Genomic DNA, 19,017 nt, shown 5'->3' with positions numbered 1-19,017 from the left:
CTGTGACGGGGAAAATATTTGGGGATATGTGTGGAACACTGGAAAAGATGGGACTTAAATCCTTCCTGCTCTGATGAGAAACAGCTTTGCCAGTGTACATCAGGAAGTGGTTTCTAAAGCCAAGTATTCCAGCACGTGTGTGCTCCCAGCCCTGGGTGGGTAGAGACAGGAGGAGCAGGAGTCCAAAGCCAGCTTCAGCTACACGGCAGATTCAGGACCAGGCTGGGTATGTGAGACCCCATCTCAAAAATAAAACCTTTTTTTTTTTCTTTAAGGAGAGAAAAATTGTGTGTAGGGTGGGCAGACGCAGAGGGGTGTGATGGAGCACAGGTGTAGACTCTGTACCGATGAGGCACAAGGATTCCGACACGGGCCTGGCTGTGTCATTTTGTTTTCTGTTGCTCTGATGGAACCAAAGCCAACCTGGGGAGGAAAGGGTTGGTTTCAGCCTGCAGGTTCCATATTGGCAATCCCTGAGGGACTCCATGGCAGCTCAGGGCAGAAGCTGGAAGCAGAGCCACGGAGGAGGACACTGCTTATTGACTGACTTCACATGGTTTACTTTTCTGGGAGGTTGTTTTTTTTTTTTTTTTTCCTTAAGACAAGGTCTCACAGTGTCTTACTTTAAATCATTATTTAAGACAATGCCTCACAATGCCTTGACTGTCCCGGAAGTGACCAGGTGTACCAGGCTGGCCTCAAACTCATAAACATCACCCTGTCTCTGCCTCCCGAGTGCTGGGATTAAAGGCACGCATCACCACACTTGGCTTGGCTACTCTTCTTATCCAGCCCAGGCCTCCCCACGCAGGCATGGTGCCACTCACAGTAGGCTGCAGTGTGCTGTGCTCTTCCCCCATAAACTGCCTATCAAGAACGGCCTCACAGACAAGTCCACAGATCAGCCTGCTGGCGGCAGTTCCTCAGTTGAAATTCCCTTTCCCGAGTATGTCTAGATTGGCATCAAATCGATGAAAACTAACCAGTCCATTGGTTATGTAACAGCAAGTTCAAGGCCAGCCCCAGCTAGATGGTGAGACTTTGTCTCAAAACACATAAAACCATAGAGTAAGCAAGCATACCACTGACTTTGTTAAACCGCAGATAACTTTTGAGCCTTTTTTCCTTTTTACACTTTTTAGGAGGATGGTTTGTTTATCAGCAGAGGAACGAAGTTCACAATAACTGCGGCATTGAGATCTACTACCAGACGGACATGCAGAGCACCTCGGAGAACATGTTCCTGGAGCTCTTCTGCCAGATCATCTCCGAGCCTTGCTTCAACACCCTGCGCACCAAGGAGCAGCTGGGTGAGAAGGAAAGGGGACTGTGGGGTTCCACAGATCATAATGGGCAGCTCTCACCCTCACGGGAGGCTTCCCAGGGTCACGTGGCATTGTGTATCAGGCCTACTATATTTACACATGTGAAAACCTTGTTTATAGAGAGCTGCTTCCAAAGCAGCTAGCATCTTGCAGGTACAGGAGCTGATGTTCTTCCTCCTCCTCCTCTTTATTCTTCCTCTTCCTCCTCTTTTTTTTCATTTTCTTTTTTTTTATTTTTATTTTTTATTTTTTTAATGTGGTGAGGAGATTGGACCCAGTGTCCTCTTTGTATGTCCTAGGCAAGCCCTCTGCCACTGAACTATATCCTTAGTCCTGGTGTTAAAGCGATTCTTAATGAGATGAGACTGAATTTCTGTTATAGACCGTAAAGAGGACACCTTAGGTTTTAGGTAGGGAAAAAGGAATCCTGAGGGTAGGCTTGTAGGTAGGGAAGTGGGAAACAAGTCCTATGGAGGAGTTTAACGTTACCAAGCTTTGGGTGCTTGAGGGCAGGACTCATCCCTGAAGCGCAGGCGCAGGAGGTACTACGTGTTTGCATCTTAGACTCCGCTAAGTCTTGGAGAACGTGGCGGGATTGGCCGATGAGGAAAGCAGTTCACGCTTGGAAGGTGGACGCATCATCCTCAGTCATTCTGGGCAACACGAGGCCCATCTCAAAAAAACCAAACAACAAGAACAAAGAGATGTTCAAAGGAATCCCCATAATTGCTTGGAAGGAACATTTTGAAAGGACAGGATGTATCTCTCCATATAGCCTGTCATTTTAAAGTATTCCCCGTGCTGGAGGCTGAGCATGGAGAAAAGACAGGTTCCGGATAGTCCTTTCTTTTAAGGGGCTCACGTCAAAATGGCTGATCTGTAGAGGGGTAATTAATTTGTCAGGGCTCCTGTAAGATTGTTCAAACAGCAGAGCACCTGAAGGTGTAACTTTCCCAGAAGCCCCAGGGACCCAGAGTGTCTTTGGTGGTAGATCTGTACAGAGCTGCTGAAGGAAGGAACCAAGAGCTGAATGGAGAAAAGAGTGGGGGTGTTACCCAGGAGGACAATGGAGAAACGGGTGGGGGTGTTACCCAGGAGGACAAGGTGATCAGCACCCTGTGAGGGCTGCTGCTTCCTTCCTGAGCATGACAGACAGTGGTTGCTGCTGTCTGAGGTGCACAGGAGCCGCCTTGCTCTCTGCGGCTGTCTGTCATACCTCACAGGACACGATGGTGGCTAAGAGTGGAGCCTCCGAATCTCCAAGCCCTCGAAGCCCAGTATCTAGAGCCTGACCCCGAGGGCTGTGCCCTCATGGCTGACAGATAAGAATGCCTGGCCATGCTCTGAAGTACCAGCTCACTTAGCACGTTCTCCTGGTCTGGCGTCACAGCCAGGGTCACAATGGGTTCCTAGTGGCATGTGCTGAGCCTGGCACCAGTCACACAGTAGAATTCCAGTCTGACTGCAAACTGCTACCTGGCATCATTGAGACCCAGAGATATACACGAGGCAGGAAAGACCACTAAGGTGGACAAGGACAAGATCTTTGTCCTGAAACTGCTGTACTGAGGTTTGCTGCCGGTACCCAACATGTCCACATGTCAGAGTACTGACCTGTTGGCTACTCATAATGAAGAGTCTGACTAAGATACTTTCAGAGCATCTTCTGCATGCACAGTGACAAGTGTTGGGTGCTGAAAGCCACCAGGGGTGTGCAATTTTCTATACACCAAGAAGGCCTGATGCTACTTTGACATCGTGTGGTAATATGCATCACACCGTAAGCATCCAGTGAAGGTGTGACTGCCAAGAAGCGTGGGCAGTTGACTGTCCCACCCAGAGATGTAGTCTTCCCTACAGGCCAGACCAGATGTCCTGTCTTTGTGTTCCATACAAAATACAGTGTTATTGGCTGCAACAAGGTCACTGGTGCCTTGGACAGCCGCTGCTATAACTGAGGGCCTGCGCCCAGATTGTGGATCCTCCCTTGCTCTGAGAGTGGGCGCTAGCATGTTTGCTCCTTTTGGCAGCTCCTTGGACCCTTCCCGTGCACAGGCCTTCAGGATCCCTGTGTGGTTCCCCCTAAGGTGGCACCCGTCCACCCACATCTGATAGTCTCAGAACTCAAGGAGAAAAAAATCCATGTGGACCTTTCTTGTTCTGGCTACCACAGTCTCCCTGCCTACACCTAGAACCTGCCCATGGTGGTTTTGATGCTCTAGGCATCGCTGCTGAATTTGAGCAGGAAGAGGCAGCTAGAGTGACTCTGAACTAGAAAGAACAAAATAAAACAACGTGAGTCTGCCAAAGATGGGAGATGGGAGGGAGGAAATGTGTTGGGGAAGGGGCAGCGTATAAGCACGAAAGATGCTGCTAGATCATGACCTGCAGTTAGCCCTGTCCAGGGGCCTCAGGCCACCCAGAGCTGGTCCGGGACTAGATTATCGAGTACATGCACTGTAGAGATAGGCCATGTGGGGAACTGCGATGGTAAAGCAAAGGACCTAGGACTTGGCTAGCGCAGAACAGTGAGCTCCGCAGTTTGTAGGAATGGGGATAACTTGAGCTTAGACAGCAGAGTCTGAGAAGTCACAGAGTTTGAAGAATGAACAGGGTTATGGGTTTTTTCCTAAGAAAAAAGTCAAGCCTCAAGTTTCTGTTCTTCAGAGAACCTTTCTGCTCTGTCCCTAGGAAGAGGCCATTGTCTTAAATGGTGGTATTTCTTCAGATGTGAATGAGCTAAAGTAGATTTTATTTGCTCAGTGGTCTGAGTCCAGTGCTGAGATCCTGACTGGCTGTGTGTGTGTGTACTTCAGGCTACATTGTCTTCAGTGGGCCTCGTCGAGCCAATGGGATCCAGGGCTTGCGCTTCATCATCCAGTCAGAGAAACCACCTCATTACCTGGAAAGCAGAGTAGAAGCCTTCTTGCTCACCATGGAAAAGGCCATAGAGGACATGACAGAGGAGGCTTTCCAAAAGCACATTCAAGCCCTAGCGATTCGCCGACTCGACAAACCAAAGAAACTCTCGGCAGAGTGTGCTAAATACTGGGGGGAGATCATCTCGCAGCAGTACAATTATGACAGAGGTAACGTAAAATGAGCCCCAGTGTGGCCGACGGCATCAGAGCAGTTCTGTGTGGTATCCGTTCTCTAGGTGTTTCAGTGCTGATCTGACGCTTCTTCTCAAAATGTTGGGTTTTTAAAGATTATTTAATGTGACAATTTCTCGCTAGAAAGTTATCTTCTCCAAAACTAAAGCCGGTCTCTGTGTTTCCCATTAGCTTCACTGTTACTGTTCTGCAGTGTAGCCTGAAGCTCTGAGCACTGAGGCATGAGTACCTATTTCCCATACAAGACTTGTGGGGGGTGGGGGGAGATTAAACCAAGGCAAGTGCTGTCCCTGCACAATTCAAGATCTCCAAAAGATCTCCAAAGATCTCCACTGCTTTCAGATGTAGAAGAGCCGAGCATCTCGAAGTCAGCTGTGTATCTGATTCCTTTCCCATTTTGTTTCAGAGGCGCAGCCAAGCCAAAGCACAGCAGAAGTCAGGAGACTTCTTTTTTCTTTATTCCTTTTTGGGCACCACCATGACTCATTTTCTTACCTAGGAGGTTTTTGGATTTTTTTGTCTTATTGAATCAAGGTCTCACTACATAGCCTTGGCTGGTCTGGATCTTACTATGTAGGACTGGGCTGGCCTCAAACTCATAGAGCTGTGAGTTCTGCCTGCCTTGGCATCCCAAGTGCTGGGATTAATGGTGTGCACCATCACACTCGGCCTTTACCTGTAGCTTTTCTAACTGTTGGATCTACTGTCAATGACATTGGTGGCTTCCGTGTTTGACCTATATGCCTGACATCATTTGTCATATGTCGTTTTCTTGGCTGTCATAATATCATGTGGTTGTTTCCTTCAACCTCCAGATAAGAAAACTGAGGTTTAGAAAACTCAGAGTGACTGGTCCCCAATCCAACATCTCACTGTATATGAGTCAAGCCTGGTTCCCAGGCCAAGTTTTAACTCCTCTAGCACAGACAGTTACTTTACTTGGAATCTGTCCTCTGCCTATTTAGATAACAGATGTGGCTTTAAAACATGGACACCTGGGCTAGAGAGAAAAGCAGCAGGTAACTTTCTGAAACCTAAGTTTGATCCCTGGAACCCTCAGGTGGAAGGAGAAACACAACCAAAACAGACACACAAAAATGTAAAAATCTTTACAATTGTAGGTGCTCAACAGGCTTAAAGCGAAGGGTTTTTCAGTGCAGGGTTTTGGACTGTTTAGTGTATAAAATGTATAATGTTAATGAGTTACTGCTTGGTTACCTTTTCAGATAACATAGAAGTTGCATATTTAAAGACACTTACCAAGGACGACATCATCAAGTTCTACAAGGTCAGTGGATTTGTTGTCTAGATTTGTTTTATTTTCCGATTAACTTTTATGTCTTTGTGTGTGGACACATGCGTGCCGAGGCAGGACACCTTGCAGAAGTATGTTCTCCCCCACCTGTGGGTCCCTGGCTGTCAGGCGGGGCAGCAGGCATCTTTTCCCAACTGAGCCATGTCATTGGCTCCTGAGTTTTGGTTGATAATGAATTTGCTACCCTGTGTATTGCTGCACTGAACTCTTGTTTATGGATTTATGAAGGTGTTTTTATAGAATTAAGGATTTTGATCTGTTACTGTTAGACACGGGCCCCTCTGTACTTCAGGGTCTGCACTGGCCCCCCTGGTTTCCAGAGCTCCCTTTCCAGGCTCCTGTTCTTTCTTCTGGTTCTGGCATGCTGTGTAGAGAACATGGCTGAGCTTTTCCGTGGGAAGAAAGAGCAAAGGAAACAGCACACAGTCAGCTTGACTTCCAGACTGACAGCGAGTGATCAGTGCTTCAGAGCTGCCCACGTCTGTGCCTCCTGAAAAGGCCGGGAGAAAGGACACCCACACTCTTAGGTCTTCCAGCACAGCTTTGCTAAGTCTCTCCCTCTATAACAACATGAGTAATGTAGAGAATAGACATGTGTCATGGTTAGAGTTATCATTGCTTCGGTGAAACACCATGATCATGGCTTATGCTTCCAAATCACTGTCCATCATGAAGGAAGTCAGGACAGGAACTCACACAGGGCAGGAACCTGGAGGCAGGAGCTGATAGAGAGACCACGGAGGGGTGTTGCTTCCTGGCTTGCTCAGCCTGCTTTCTTATAGTACCCAGGACCACCAGCCCAGGGAGGCACCACCAACAATGGGCTGAGCCCTCCCCCATCAATCACCAGTTAAGAAAATGCCCTACAGGCTTGCCTACAGCCTGATCTTATGGAGGCATTTTCTCAATTGAGGTTTCCTCCTCTCAGTAGCTTATGTCAAGTTGACAGAAAAGTCAACTAGAATTTAAAACTTTATGGCACAATAGAATTGTACTTATTTAAAGTGCTACGCAGCCTTTGAAAGTTGTTGGGACCTCTAATTTACATAACATATTTTTGCGTTTGATTCTAAGCTAAGGAAAAACAATGTAGTCTTCGGTCACCTCAGCCACGTGGAGCTGCCCGTGTTCTCTGCCCACTTAGCCCGGATTGTGCTTGTGATGATGAGCGGTCTGGCTAGGAACGCTGCTGTCCCCGTGCTTGCTTCTTTTGGGGGACAGCTCTCCACAGTGCCATTTCCCGGGATCTGTTGGGGATGCCAGCACAGAAGTCAGCACACGCAGTTCTCTGTGGAATGCTTATGTGAACCATGAGGCCCACCTCTCCCATCTCTGCTGTACTGGGCCCTCCACACCTATTTAGCCCATCACCCGTGTTGCTGTGGCTAGAGAAGTCAAGAAAATTAGATGGCTGACCCGGAAGCTCCATAGAGGAGACCGATTATTTTATCCTGTGCACAATTACTGTACCACGGCCCCCCTCATCTGCGAAACCACTGCAGAAAGGGATGCGTCAAGTTTGCATTGCCTTAACAATGGCAAAGGGAGCGTATGCAATGGGTGAGACCTCATGGTAAAGTGATTGCTGTACAAGCCCGAGGGCCCGAGTTCAGGCCCTAGCACCCATGCTGTACGCTGGGTGTGGCAGCACGAGCCTGAATCTCACACACACAACAAAACAAGCAAACCAAAAAGATTTACTTTTGTTATGTTGAGAAGCTGTTTGCTTGAGCGTGAGGTGCTCATGGATGCCAGAAGAGAGTGTTGGCTCCTCTGGAGCTGGAGTTACAGGCAGTTGTGTGCAGCCTCATATTGGCACTGAGAACTGAACTCAGAACTGAACTCCGGAAGAGCACGATATACTCGCTCCAGCCCTTGTTTTGTTTTTTTAGGCAGGGACCCATTCTGTAGCCCAGGCTGGCCTCGAACACACAGCAGTTCTTCCGCCTCTGCCTCTTAAGTGCTGTGTGGTTATAGCTGCATGTACAATGCCTGGTTTGAATGTATGTTTTTGAGTAATGATGTTTCAGCCATTTTGGATGCCAAAATGGATGGCTAGAGTAGTTACTTCTGTTGTCCTGGTCAAGGAAAGCTTCTTTCTCTCGTGGTACCTAAACTATTCTTTTCACTGAAGAATTTCGACCTGACATTTAACCCCAAGTGGCGTCTGTGTACTTGAAGACCCACAACAAGTGGTGAGGGCCCTGTCAGGCGTGGGCCCTGTGTTCACTGTCAGGCTGTGCAGTTGCCTAATGTTCCGTCCTAGGTTGGCCTCCGTCTGTCACTTATCCGAAGGGCAGCAGCAGCAGTAGGGCTCCTGGGTTCAGACTGAGGACTCAGATTTCCCTCTCCCCAAACGGCACATCTGTGACTTTGACCAAGTCACGCAAGCTTTGAAGCCTCAGTTTCCTGGCCGACAAAGCAGAGGTTTACTGAATGAAGTGTGCGACCGACACTTTGTGACATTAATTAAGTAGTCTCCGGCTTTCGACACTTTAAAGCAGGATGTGTTTTCCTTGTAAATGTTATGAAGTAGGTTTCAGCTGGGTTTATTTACTACCTGCAGGCTGTTTCACTTTGTGAGGGCACGTGTTTGTTCTCAGGTGCTTACAGATGAGGATAATCACATTCAGTCCTGTCTGGGTTCTGAGACTGTCGTCCGACGGTATTATTAGTCATGCCTGCTCACCCAAGGCGGCATCGCGGCGAGGCCTACAGCAGTGCCTCCAGGAGGGATGGAATACTGCTTTTCTCTACACATGCTGTTGTTTGTTTAAAATTACAAGCAACACCTACTCATTGAGTTTGTGAAAATAGTGATTACTGAACTGACTCACTCTTGGATTTAAAGATGAGCGTGTTCATGTAGAAGAGTCATGCTCTGCTGCCCTCCAGCTAGCACCCTGCGTAGTACTAAAGGACACATCTGGAAGAAAAGGCTTCACGTGTAAGCTTCCATAGCTGTAGAGTGTTAATATTTTAAGTTCTGAGTCTGTTTGCCTTCTCTCAACCAACAACGTATTCCCAAACTCTTCTCACTGTGGGGCCTTTTTTTGTAAAGAATTTGTTTAAAAAAAAAGTGTGTCTGAGTTCTGGTTTACAAAAAGGTGAAGTAGTTTGTTTCTTAAATAATAATAACAACAACAGTAATAAATAAGGTTGGCGAGGAAATGCAGAACAATGAAACTGAAGAGTGTTCCTTGTCCACTGCTTCAGGTTGACAAGAGATAATGAAGAGGAATCAAGTGTAGATTTTTGATGCCAGGTGTGGTTGGCAACACCTTTAGCAAAAAGGGAAAACGGATGAATCTCTGTGAGTTCAAGGCTAGCTTAGTCTATATAGTGACTATCCAGGTGCACAGTGAGGCCCTGTCCTTTTTTGGGGGGAATTGGGGTGTGCAGAGACAAAGTTTCACTGTGTAGCTCTGGCTGTCCTTGAATTCATAGAAATCCAGGTGCTGGGATCAAAGTGTGTATCACTGCGCCGGGCTGAGACTCTGTTTATTTGTTTGTTTGTTTGTTTATTTGTTTGCTTTCTAAAAATAGTTTTGGAAGCAGATGTTTTACTAGAGTAAGAAAGACGTTCTGAGATGAGTTATTATGTGATACTGGTGCAGACAGACCTGTAAGTTTCTAAAAGGAAAGGTCGGAACAGCCTTGGGAGACTGGTCCAGGCTGTCAGGAACTGGGGAGCAGTAGGTGGACTTGCTACGCTACAGCAGCAAAGCTTCCTTTTAGATACCTGGACCTTTCCCAACTGCTGAGTAAATTTGCTTTGTCTCATAGTCTTTTCCCTCTGAGAAGATGACACGTTATATCAGCTAAGGCATCAGAGGAAGCTTCATCACAGTGTTTCTCCCTTGCAAAAGCAGGAAAGGTCCAGCATTAGGGGAAGATCAGGAGAAACTCCCCCCTAGCTCTGCCCACCATCCTCACACTGCTGGCATTTGAGGCTGCGAGCAAAGAGAATCCCTCGAAAGAACCTAGAGATGCTAAGAGCACTTTCACACTGTTGACTAAGGCTTTTTGTCCTTGAGTTCACATCATTAAAACAAGCAGCTTCGTGACAGCTGGCTGAGAGTGATGGGAGCTCATACACAAGATCGCTGTGTACAAGCCAGGGCTCACTAAGCATTAGTTTCCTTTCCCTGTGGAGGGTGAGGAGGTACAGCTTACCTGTGGACCTCTAGTACAGGATTTGAGAAAGTCCTTAGAGGAAGAAGGATCACGGTTGTCCTGATTGAAGATCACTAGAGGAGCAGGGCGTGGTGGCACAGACCATCTGGGTAGGCTGAGGCAGGACAATTGCAAGTGCAAGGCCTGCCTGTGCTGCATAGCAATGCTCTATCTTTAAAGGAAGGAAGGGAATAGAAGAAAAGGATGATTCAGGGCTCAGCTAGGAGGTGGCTCAGCAGGGCAAAGACGCCTACCGTAAAGCTGACCCCGCACAGCAGATGGAGAGGTTATTGGATAGGTGTCCTCTCACTTCCACATGTATGCCCATCTCCCACAGATAACAAATGCAAGGGGAAAAAAATGAGCCACGCGTGGCGGTGCACGCCTTTAATCCCAGAATTTGGGGGACAGATCTTAAGGCAAATCACTTTGCTATCTTGGGACTAGTTTTCTCATCTATAAAATGGGAATAATTCTTGGCAGTGTTAGGGGTATAGAACATTTGCTTGGCATGTGTGAGATTCTGGGTTCAATTCCAAGCACAACAAAAAGACAAATAAGTTGTGACTGCCCTCTTGAACCTTTAAAGTCATATGAGAGGAAAGAAAGGCTCTTTTCATATCTAACTGTGGTGGCTGATTCTTCAGAACCCCGGAGAGAAGTTCATTTTAAGATTCTTAGTGGCATGTGAGAATGACCTTGGCTTTCTTTGTGCTTAGGACATGTTGGCCGTGGATGCACCAAGGAGACATAAAGTATCCGTCCATGTGCTTGCCAGGGAAATGGACTCTTGTAAGTGTCGGATATTGACTTTTTCAAAATTCTATTTTCAGTCTGATATTGAGCTGTATGGTGGCCGTCCCTTGCCACAGTCACTCGCCTTACAAAGCACCAAAAAGTGAAGATATAAACAAAAGGGCCTGGGGCAAGGGAAGGGGGAGTAGAGTGGTGGAGGCAAAAGCCAGTGCCAGGTGACAGTGCCAACCTGGGCCTCACCTCACAAAGTGGCTGCAAGTGGCAGGGGGAAGGGGTGCCATCTGCGCAGTCCTCTCTTGCTTTTCCAGAAGGTCTGAGCCTCAGACCTGAGCACTAGAGCTGCTGAGGCCAAGGCTGTATGGCCTCGTGATGTCACCACTGAGCCAGTGCCTGGGACAAGCACTTTTAGGCCTTGCAGCAAGCAGCTTGAGAGGCCCTGAAAAGGTCCGTTAAGGGCCTGGTATCATTTTTTAAAGAGCTAAGTCTACCTTAGTTTTTTTTTTTTTTTTCTTAATATTGCTCTTGTTGCAAATGAAGAGTAAACTTGGGTTTCCTTACAGGTCCTGTCGTTGATGAGCTCCCCTCTCAGAATGATATAAACTTGCCTGAAGCACCGCCCTTGCCACAAGTAAGAAACCTTAGGTGTTGCCAGGGGCCTACCTAAAGGAGTTTGTTCATCACCGCACGGGAGAAGCTGGGGTTCGGGTGCCAGTGACGGAGCTGTTTTGGGTTGTCCCGTCCCTCAGCCCTGCCGTGTCTGCTGTTGCCTCTCTCTTCCTTTGTTTCGGGGTCATGTAGTTCAGGCTGGCCTCACGCTCACTCTTGCTGAGGCTGCTTTGAACTCCTCATCCTCCTGCCTCAGCCTCACAAGTGCTAGGACTGCAGCTGTGCTCCTTCACCCTGGACTTTGCCCCTGGTGTGAGCTGTGTCACTTTGTACTGAGTTCTTTCCATTCACATCTTTCCCAGATTCAAATAATGCAGAGGATGTGGGACCCTTTCCACAGTGCCTCTGTCTTTAATAATCGTGAAAGACTAGCATTTACTTGAAGGGTGAGAAGACGGGAAGTGTCATCAGGCTTTTGCTGGGTGTTCTAGCCAGCCCGCGTATACCCAGGTGAAGGCCAAGAGCCCTTTGACCCAAGGTCCCATGTACCATGGTCTCTACAGACCAATCCGTCACCCGTATCGTATACTACCTTCCATGTGCCTTCCCCTAAAGAGCTGATTTCCTGCTCAGTCTAATTTGTACATTAAACACACTAAAGAATTTTCTTTTTCCCTTTCAGCCTGAAGTGATTGATAACATGACTGAGTTCAAGCGTGGCCTACCACTGTTTCCCCTCGTGAAACCACACATTAACTTCATGGCTGCAAAACTCTGAAGAGCATGGATACGTTCCTGTGTCTTCCAGGGACTAGGAAAGCGGTCTCAGCCACTTGAGTAGTTTCCGGCTTGCTATTAGAGAGACAAGCAGAAAAGAGTTATCAGGCATTATTATGTAGAAATGTCAAAAACCCAAAGTAATAAAATTATAAAATCTTAGAGATGTAGAATATTTTTAAAATACATGCCTCTTAAATATCCTACTTTTTTTTTTCCTTTTTATTCCTAAGAGAAATTCCTTATATTAACTGCTTAATCTGAAGAAGGCTATCCCAGGATATCCTTCTTTATAAATAGGATATATTTCTTCTTTATTCTGTAAAATAGTCACTTGTCTGAAGAAAATAAGAGCTTTTTTCTTAAAGGCTTCAAAACATTAGGAAGAATTACCTTTTTAAGAACCGATCTTCAAATCTGCTTTCTATTTGATGGTTTCCTGTAAACTAACAGAAAAAAAAATTACATTTGGTAGACAAGGCACAAAGCAATGTCATTTTCCTTTATCTAAGGCATGGTTTTAATGTTTTTATAAAATTTGGGTATGTTTTTTAATCTTCTTAGTCAAATGCTGGAAACCGCAGAATACCCAATCTACAGTGCTAGAAACGCAGATTAACCTTACAGCAAGTCTGGAATTTCTCAGGATTCCTGTTCTCTGTCACTGAATTCTGTTGACATTTCTGTTTTTCGTAGTTGGTTTGCAGTGTTCCATCAGCAGACACGCACTGCTGTGTCTCGTGAGACCTGCCGTGCTGACATCAGCTGTTGTAACCCCCACAACTCCTAGGGTGAAATTGTAATCCGTGTGTGAGCTAAAACGTTTGCCCCGTTAGGGACTTAAAAGACAGCAAACACAAAGCCACCTCTTTGGAGATACCAAACGGTTGCATTCTGAAATAGCCCGTCTCCGTAGGACTCTGACCCCCTGCTGCTCCAGTCTCATCTTGCCTTAAGTGTTATTTTTTTGACTATATGACTATAAACATACAGATGATGACTGGAGTGGACTTTTAAAAATATTTTTTTCACAAGATACTATTTTAGGTGAAAATTACTGTAGATTTAACAGCTCTTTTAAAGTATTTGCTATTATTAATGCTTAAGAACAAGCGTGGCTATGTTTCCACACACAGGCAATAGTAGCGGAAAGTGCTCCTGTTTGTCCATGGCTCAGGCAAAGTGCAGAATGGTGTTTCCAAGTGACATTTACTGCCCCGTAGGACTTGATTTGCCAGGATTTTCTGCTATAAAGTCTTGGCTTTTCCCAGCTTGAGTTTTCACATTTGCCATTTTCCAAATACGGTGAACTTGGGCGGCTGTGGACGCTGCTCTCCCGTGGTGCTCCGACCGTCTTTTATCCTCACATTGTAAGAGTCTCCCCTTGAGAAGCCTGTCTTTGTCCATCTCATCAGAAGGTATGAGTCACCAGTTCCTTCTCTGAGCAATTGGCCAGGTGGCCAAGGCTGACTTTGAACTCCTGATTCTCCTGCCTCCAACTCTCAAGTGCCAGGATTAGGCGTGTGCCACCCTGCCCAATGTGACTATGCAGCTTTTCATCGAACTGCAGAATACATACAAGAAGAATCTAAAATTAGTCCTAAGTGTTTGAATCCATCAACTGTAAAAGCAAATAACAGTCTGCTACCTTTTCTGTAAATGATTTCATGCCGTTGAGTAACTTAGCTCTTAAAATATATATATATGGGTACAGTTTAAAGTTTGTCGTTTGTGTGAGAAAAGGCACCTGAAGAGATTGGAAAACAATCCCATGTTGTCTTCCATGAACCTGCACGTGGTGTTCGGTGAGTTCCAGAGCATCCTTGTGGCTTCATCCAGTGGGTCCAGGCTGTGGTCCATGAACATTAACAGACTACCCAGAGACTCGAGCTCCGCAAGGGAGATTTGTGAAAAAGTCATGAGTTGCCAGAGACTAAAAGGTCGGTGTGTCAGAGCATGTGACACTGCCAGTACGGTGGGGTCCTCCGGTTATCCTGTTTACAATAAAGCTGACCTGGAACTCTGCCCTGTGTGTGGTGTTGTTAGCGCTGGTATGAAACAGTGCAGCGGCCCATCCTCGGCTTCCCTCTCAACACTCGGATTGGACAGGATTGCCTGCTTCTCTCTCTGTTGAAGAAAGCAGGGGGCTTGTATGTGTTTGTAGACACACACACAGGTAACAGCGGTTAGGAACCAGCTCCGGTTCGTACTCTTATAAAAAAGGTAACTGGTAAATGGGAGCCTTGGCGTTGGAGACCAAACGGTTGCTGAGCAGTGTCGCTGACGCGAAAGCTAGTCACCCAGACAGAAGGCGGGATTGTCTGGTAAAGAGTGTGAATTCCTGGTTAGAACTCTTCTCCCAGGGCACACACTCAGTTAGGTAAAGAACTTAAACCAATTTTATATTAGAAGGGATGCCTTCTCAGCTCAATTTATAGCATTCATCATAGTAACAAAATGAAGAAAAAAGCGTGTGATTGTTTCAGGAGGTGAGTAAGTATTTTAAGAAGTTTCTGATGAAAGTGGCAGCAAATGAAGATCCCACCTTTGCTCTGCTAGGGGACTTTGAAGAAGAGACAGCTGGCGTTTGATGGAGCGGTGACACTTCTGAGGCACTCAAGAGGGCATGTCCTCTATTCTGACTTGTGTCTGAGGTCCTAGGCAGTTCAGCAAGGTGTCTGCATTGGGAAACGTAAAACTTCGTGCGCAGTGTGGTTGCATGCATAAAAACCGTTAGAAACCTTCAGGACGGCTTTTAACAAGGAGCGAGGAGGACAAGAAAGGGCGACGGTAACAAGCCAATTGTGCATACGTACAGGCAACAGAATTTAAATGTTTCAATAAATTAAGTAGGAATTTAGGGGTAAAGTTACAAGAACATGGAAAAGTTGCGTACTAAATTGTAACCGTATGCAGTGAGTTCATAAGCAGGTCATGGAAGAGCAAATTGGGCCTGGGACTGGGCAGGCAAGAAAAGTATGGGATTATGGGATACCTTCAAACAAGGGAAGCACAGCCAGGCTCTTGACAGGTAGGTTCCTGAGATGGAGGCCAGCCTGGTCCATGTAGGGAATTACAAAGTAGCCAGGACTACACAGTGAGACCCTGCCTCTTAAAGGGTGGGGACAAAAGGAGATACTTCTTATGAGTGTTGACCTGGAGTTCAGGCTGGCCTCACCTCAACCTTCTGACCCTTCAACTTCTACAGCTAGTGCTCAGACAACAGACCTGTACTACCATGTGACTAAGAAGTATGTTCCAAAAGAGGAGTTTAAGGTTCGTTTACTTGAGGCCTTTAATGGCTGGCATACCCTTCAGAAGTCACATGCATGTGCCTTGAGAAATCGGTATGCACTTGAGAAACACAGGTCTTAGAGCTCGTCCTCAGCTGGGCCTGGCTGTGCATGCCTGTAATCCCAGCACTGGAGAATGGAAGACATGAGAGCCAAGGGTAGCTATAGCTGTGTAGGAGAATCTGTCTTTATACGAAAACAGGAAAACGGAAGGAGTCCACCCTTCTGTTCCGTGGCACAAGTGGAGTACATAGGGGTTCCGCACAGCATTTCATGTTGGCTGGAGGGAGGCCTTGGCGTCTTGTCCAACAGTGAAATCATCTACAGAAGACTGATCAATTACGAAACATTTTTGTTTTTATTTTAAAATGTGTGTGTGCACATATGTGCACAAAGGTTTTCTGTTGCCACTCCCCAGCTGCTTTCCACTTTTTTGGTTTTTGCTGTTTTTCATTTGTTTTTCGAGACAGGGCTTCTCTGTGTAGCCTTGCCTGTCCTGGACTCGCTTGTAGACCAGGCTGGCCTTGAGCTCACAGAGATCTCTTCCTTGTTTATATATATATATATATATTTTTTTTTTTTTTAACAGCATCTTTTACTGTCCTGGGGCCCCTTGATTAGGTGAGGCTGCCTGGCCAGCTAGTCCCATCACACCAGGCTTGTGTGTGTGATGGGGTGTGTGTGAGATGGGGGCCATGCTAGATCAGGATAATACATGGGTGGTTGGTTCTCTTTCCACCACGTGGGTCTCAGGAAATGAACCCAGGTCCTCCGGCTTAGCAGCAAGTGTGTTACCTTGCCAGCCCTCCCTCCCACACACCATTTTGTTTGTTTGTTTGTTTGAGACAGGCTCTCGCTGTTTATACTAGGCTGCTCCTGCCCCTGCTTCTGCCTTGTCTCCCAAGTGCTGGGATTAAAAGTGTGTGCTGCTATGCCTGCCCTTTTTGTTGTGTTTTAGATGTTGATCTTGGCTCCTATTCCAGCCATTCTGGTTGAACTGGCCAGGGGAAGAGTTCTGCTGACAGGGCAAAGCCAGTACTCTCCACCAGATGGAGACAAAACACTTATTCACACAAAAGGTGTCCATACAAAACCTGACTTCAAAGCTGTCTCCCATTTATGTAATATAACGCCCGTTTATGTAACGTGTCATATAATAGGGCGAAAATTTGGCAAGAGCCAGGCGTGTACACCTGCACTCTCAGAATTTAGGAGGCAGGAGGAATGCAAGTTTTAGGTTTTCTGGTGCTACACAATTAGACCCCGTCCAAAAAAAAAAAAAAAAGGAGTAGGTGAAATTATTCTTGGTCCTGTTGCTTGCTCTCTAGAGAATTCTTGTCGTCAGTCATCGAAGAAAATGCCAGGAACTGACTTTAAAACTAACTCATGGCTACAAATGTATCTTGATTCATCTAATTACGTGAAATTGTATCTATAGATGTCTTTAATCATTTTACTTGTTCAGCTGACAAAAACCAAACCAGAAAAAATTCACTTCAAAATCAGCTTCCGCTCTCCTGCCCTGCCTTCTCCTCTCCCGTCCCCCGCCTTCCTCTTTCTCCTGAACCTAGGGTCTTTCTCATGTTGTAAGCTAAGCATGTGCTCACGTTTTACCCGTATGCGTTACTAAGGTACCCATCCTCACTCCCTCTCCAGGCTCTTTGGTAACTTGATTTTTTCTGTCTCTTGGTCCCCTTTTAAGTAAGTGGAGATGCCCAGAGATGGATGTAAAAGTCTCTCCAAATCTTCCACTCCCGAACTCCCTTCTGTCCCTTGCCCTGTCCTCCTGAGTATAGCAGCCATGGCTGTCCAGAGATGACAAATGTGAGGACAAAGACCACCACTAAGGATGGCAGATGCGCAGGGCTTCCTTCTGGTGACCACTCTGAGCAGTGACAGTCCAGTGAGGCGTACCGAGGTGTGAACTTGTTCTTGAGACCTGAGAGCCACAGTTAAACAGGATAAATTTATTCCTAGGCATTCCAGCACTGACGTTAACACGTTGGGTAGGGGGAGATTCCGTGTGCATGTGGGAGAGCTTTGGAGATCGTGGTACTTGCGCAGGCCTCACGGCACAGATGGAGACTGCCTCAAGAGATGGGCGTGCCTTCCAGAATTAGCAAGTCTGCCTGGTATATTATCACCAACGCCACCATGCAAGCAAAGGGATGGAAAGAAACTGTCTATTCCTCCCCCGACAAAAACCAGACCTTTAGGTTTATACTAAGCCAACAGGTGACCAGGGGAAGAATGACCCAAAGACACACACACACACACAGAGAGAGAGAGAGAGAGAGAGAGAGAGAGCGCCACCCAGCATCACCCAACCATGAACCACATGGAACTTCTAAAGCTGAAGTGACAGAGCTGGACTTCTCACCTGGCTCCCTGCTCCCGAGGGCTCTGGTGTCTCCAGAAGCATGCTCAGGTTTTTGTGATGCCCACTACACTGGGTAGACACCTAGCAGTGCAGCCAGAGTCACCTCCGACAGCTCCAGTCATCTTCCCCCCTTTCCGGTGTATTACTTACATTGTTGCTGTAAGCCTCAGGTTGCTCCTTTTATTCTCTTTCTTTTTCATCTGGAGTGAAAGCTGGGTTTCTGTCCTTCGAACCTGAATTTCTAATTAAGTGTGCTGTCAAATGTTCATGACACAGCTAGAATAGAAATGTGTGTTGGGGGAGTGCAAGACTCTGTTCATTTTGAAACAGGGTCTCATTGTGTGGCCCTAGCTGGCCTGAAACTCTCAGATAGACAAGGCTGGCCTTGACTGCAGAGATCTGCCTGTTTTTGCCTCCCAAATTCTGGGATTAAAGGTATGCATGACCACATCTGGCTATTCGTTTATTATTTTAAGCTATTTTTGTTCCTGTAATGGAGGTCAGAGGACAACTTGTGGATATGGGTTCTTGCCTTTCACCATATGGGTCCCCGGAAATGAAACATAGTTTGATATATCCCATCGATTATAGAGTGAACATATTTGCTAGGCAGAACTGTGCAAAACAAAACAAAGCGAAAAACAAACCTAAGCTGTTTCCTACCGAAGCCTGTGACGACTTCTAGCTACCGAAGCCTGTGACGACTTCTGGGTAGGTATCAAGTCAAGTCCCACAGGTCACGGCTGTGACAAAATGCACAGGCAGCAGGGCAGAACCAAGCCAAACAGTCAGGACGGTGAGGTGTCAGAGCAAGGCCAGCCCAGCCTGGGTGTGGTGACAAACTGTCACCCTGGCGTGCAGTGTCCCCCCGACACTAACCTGGAAAACAGACTGTCCTGGGGTCACTATTTACACTCCCTTTACCATCTTACCTGCTTGGTGCCCTAAGTGTGTTTCATCCTTACCTCCTTCTCTCTTTCAGGCTGTGAACGTCTGCTGGGGCCTTAGATTACGCTGTGATGCCAGGCTTTGTATGTGTCCCCCGACTCTCTCTATGCTGCCACCAGACAGTTTTATCTAAAGCCTTCCTCTGCCCCTGCCCCCCCATGGTCTCACAGCTGAAGCTTACCCAGAATGTGCTTTGTGGCTGAAGCTGGCCTTGAACCCCTGGTCCTCCTGCCTCCGCCTCTCACACGCTGTCATGGAGTGCCTGACTCACCGTGTGGCTCTCTCTTGCCTGGAGCTTTTCTAGGGGTTCCTCATGTGAGAGATTGAT

General features: G+C 46.9%; 1 protein-coding gene across 6 annotated transcripts in view; it reads left to right on the top strand.

The window, feature by feature from the left end:
- Ide (insulin degrading enzyme) overlaps window positions 1–14,093 on the top strand; it is a 118,135-nt gene extending 104,042 nt beyond the window's left edge. For all 6 annotated transcript variants that reach the window (XM_021631282.2, XM_060388820.1, XM_060388818.1 and 3 more), the window contains 6 exons: window positions 1,143–1,310; window positions 4,142–4,414; window positions 5,665–5,726; window positions 10,649–10,721; window positions 11,246–11,313; window positions 11,974–14,093. In XM_021631282.2, the coding sequence (XP_021486957.1) occupies window positions 1,143–1,310; window positions 4,142–4,414; window positions 5,665–5,726; window positions 10,649–10,721; window positions 11,246–11,313; window positions 11,974–12,069 (740 nt within the window). In that variant the 3' untranslated portion in view covers window positions 12,070–14,093. The remainder of the gene's footprint in view (window positions 1–1,142; window positions 1,311–4,141; window positions 4,415–5,664; window positions 5,727–10,648; window positions 10,722–11,245; window positions 11,314–11,973) is intronic.
- The last annotated feature ends 4,924 nt before the right edge of the window (window positions 14,094–19,017 follow it).

This window comes from Meriones unguiculatus, chromosome 1 (genome assembly GCF_030254825.1).
Source record: "Meriones unguiculatus strain TT.TT164.6M chromosome 1, Bangor_MerUng_6.1, whole genome shotgun sequence".
NCBI lineage: Eukaryota > Metazoa > Chordata > Mammalia > Rodentia > Muridae > Meriones > Meriones unguiculatus.
Note: the sequence above shows the minus strand (reverse complement) of the source record. Positions and strands in the feature narration are given on the sequence as shown.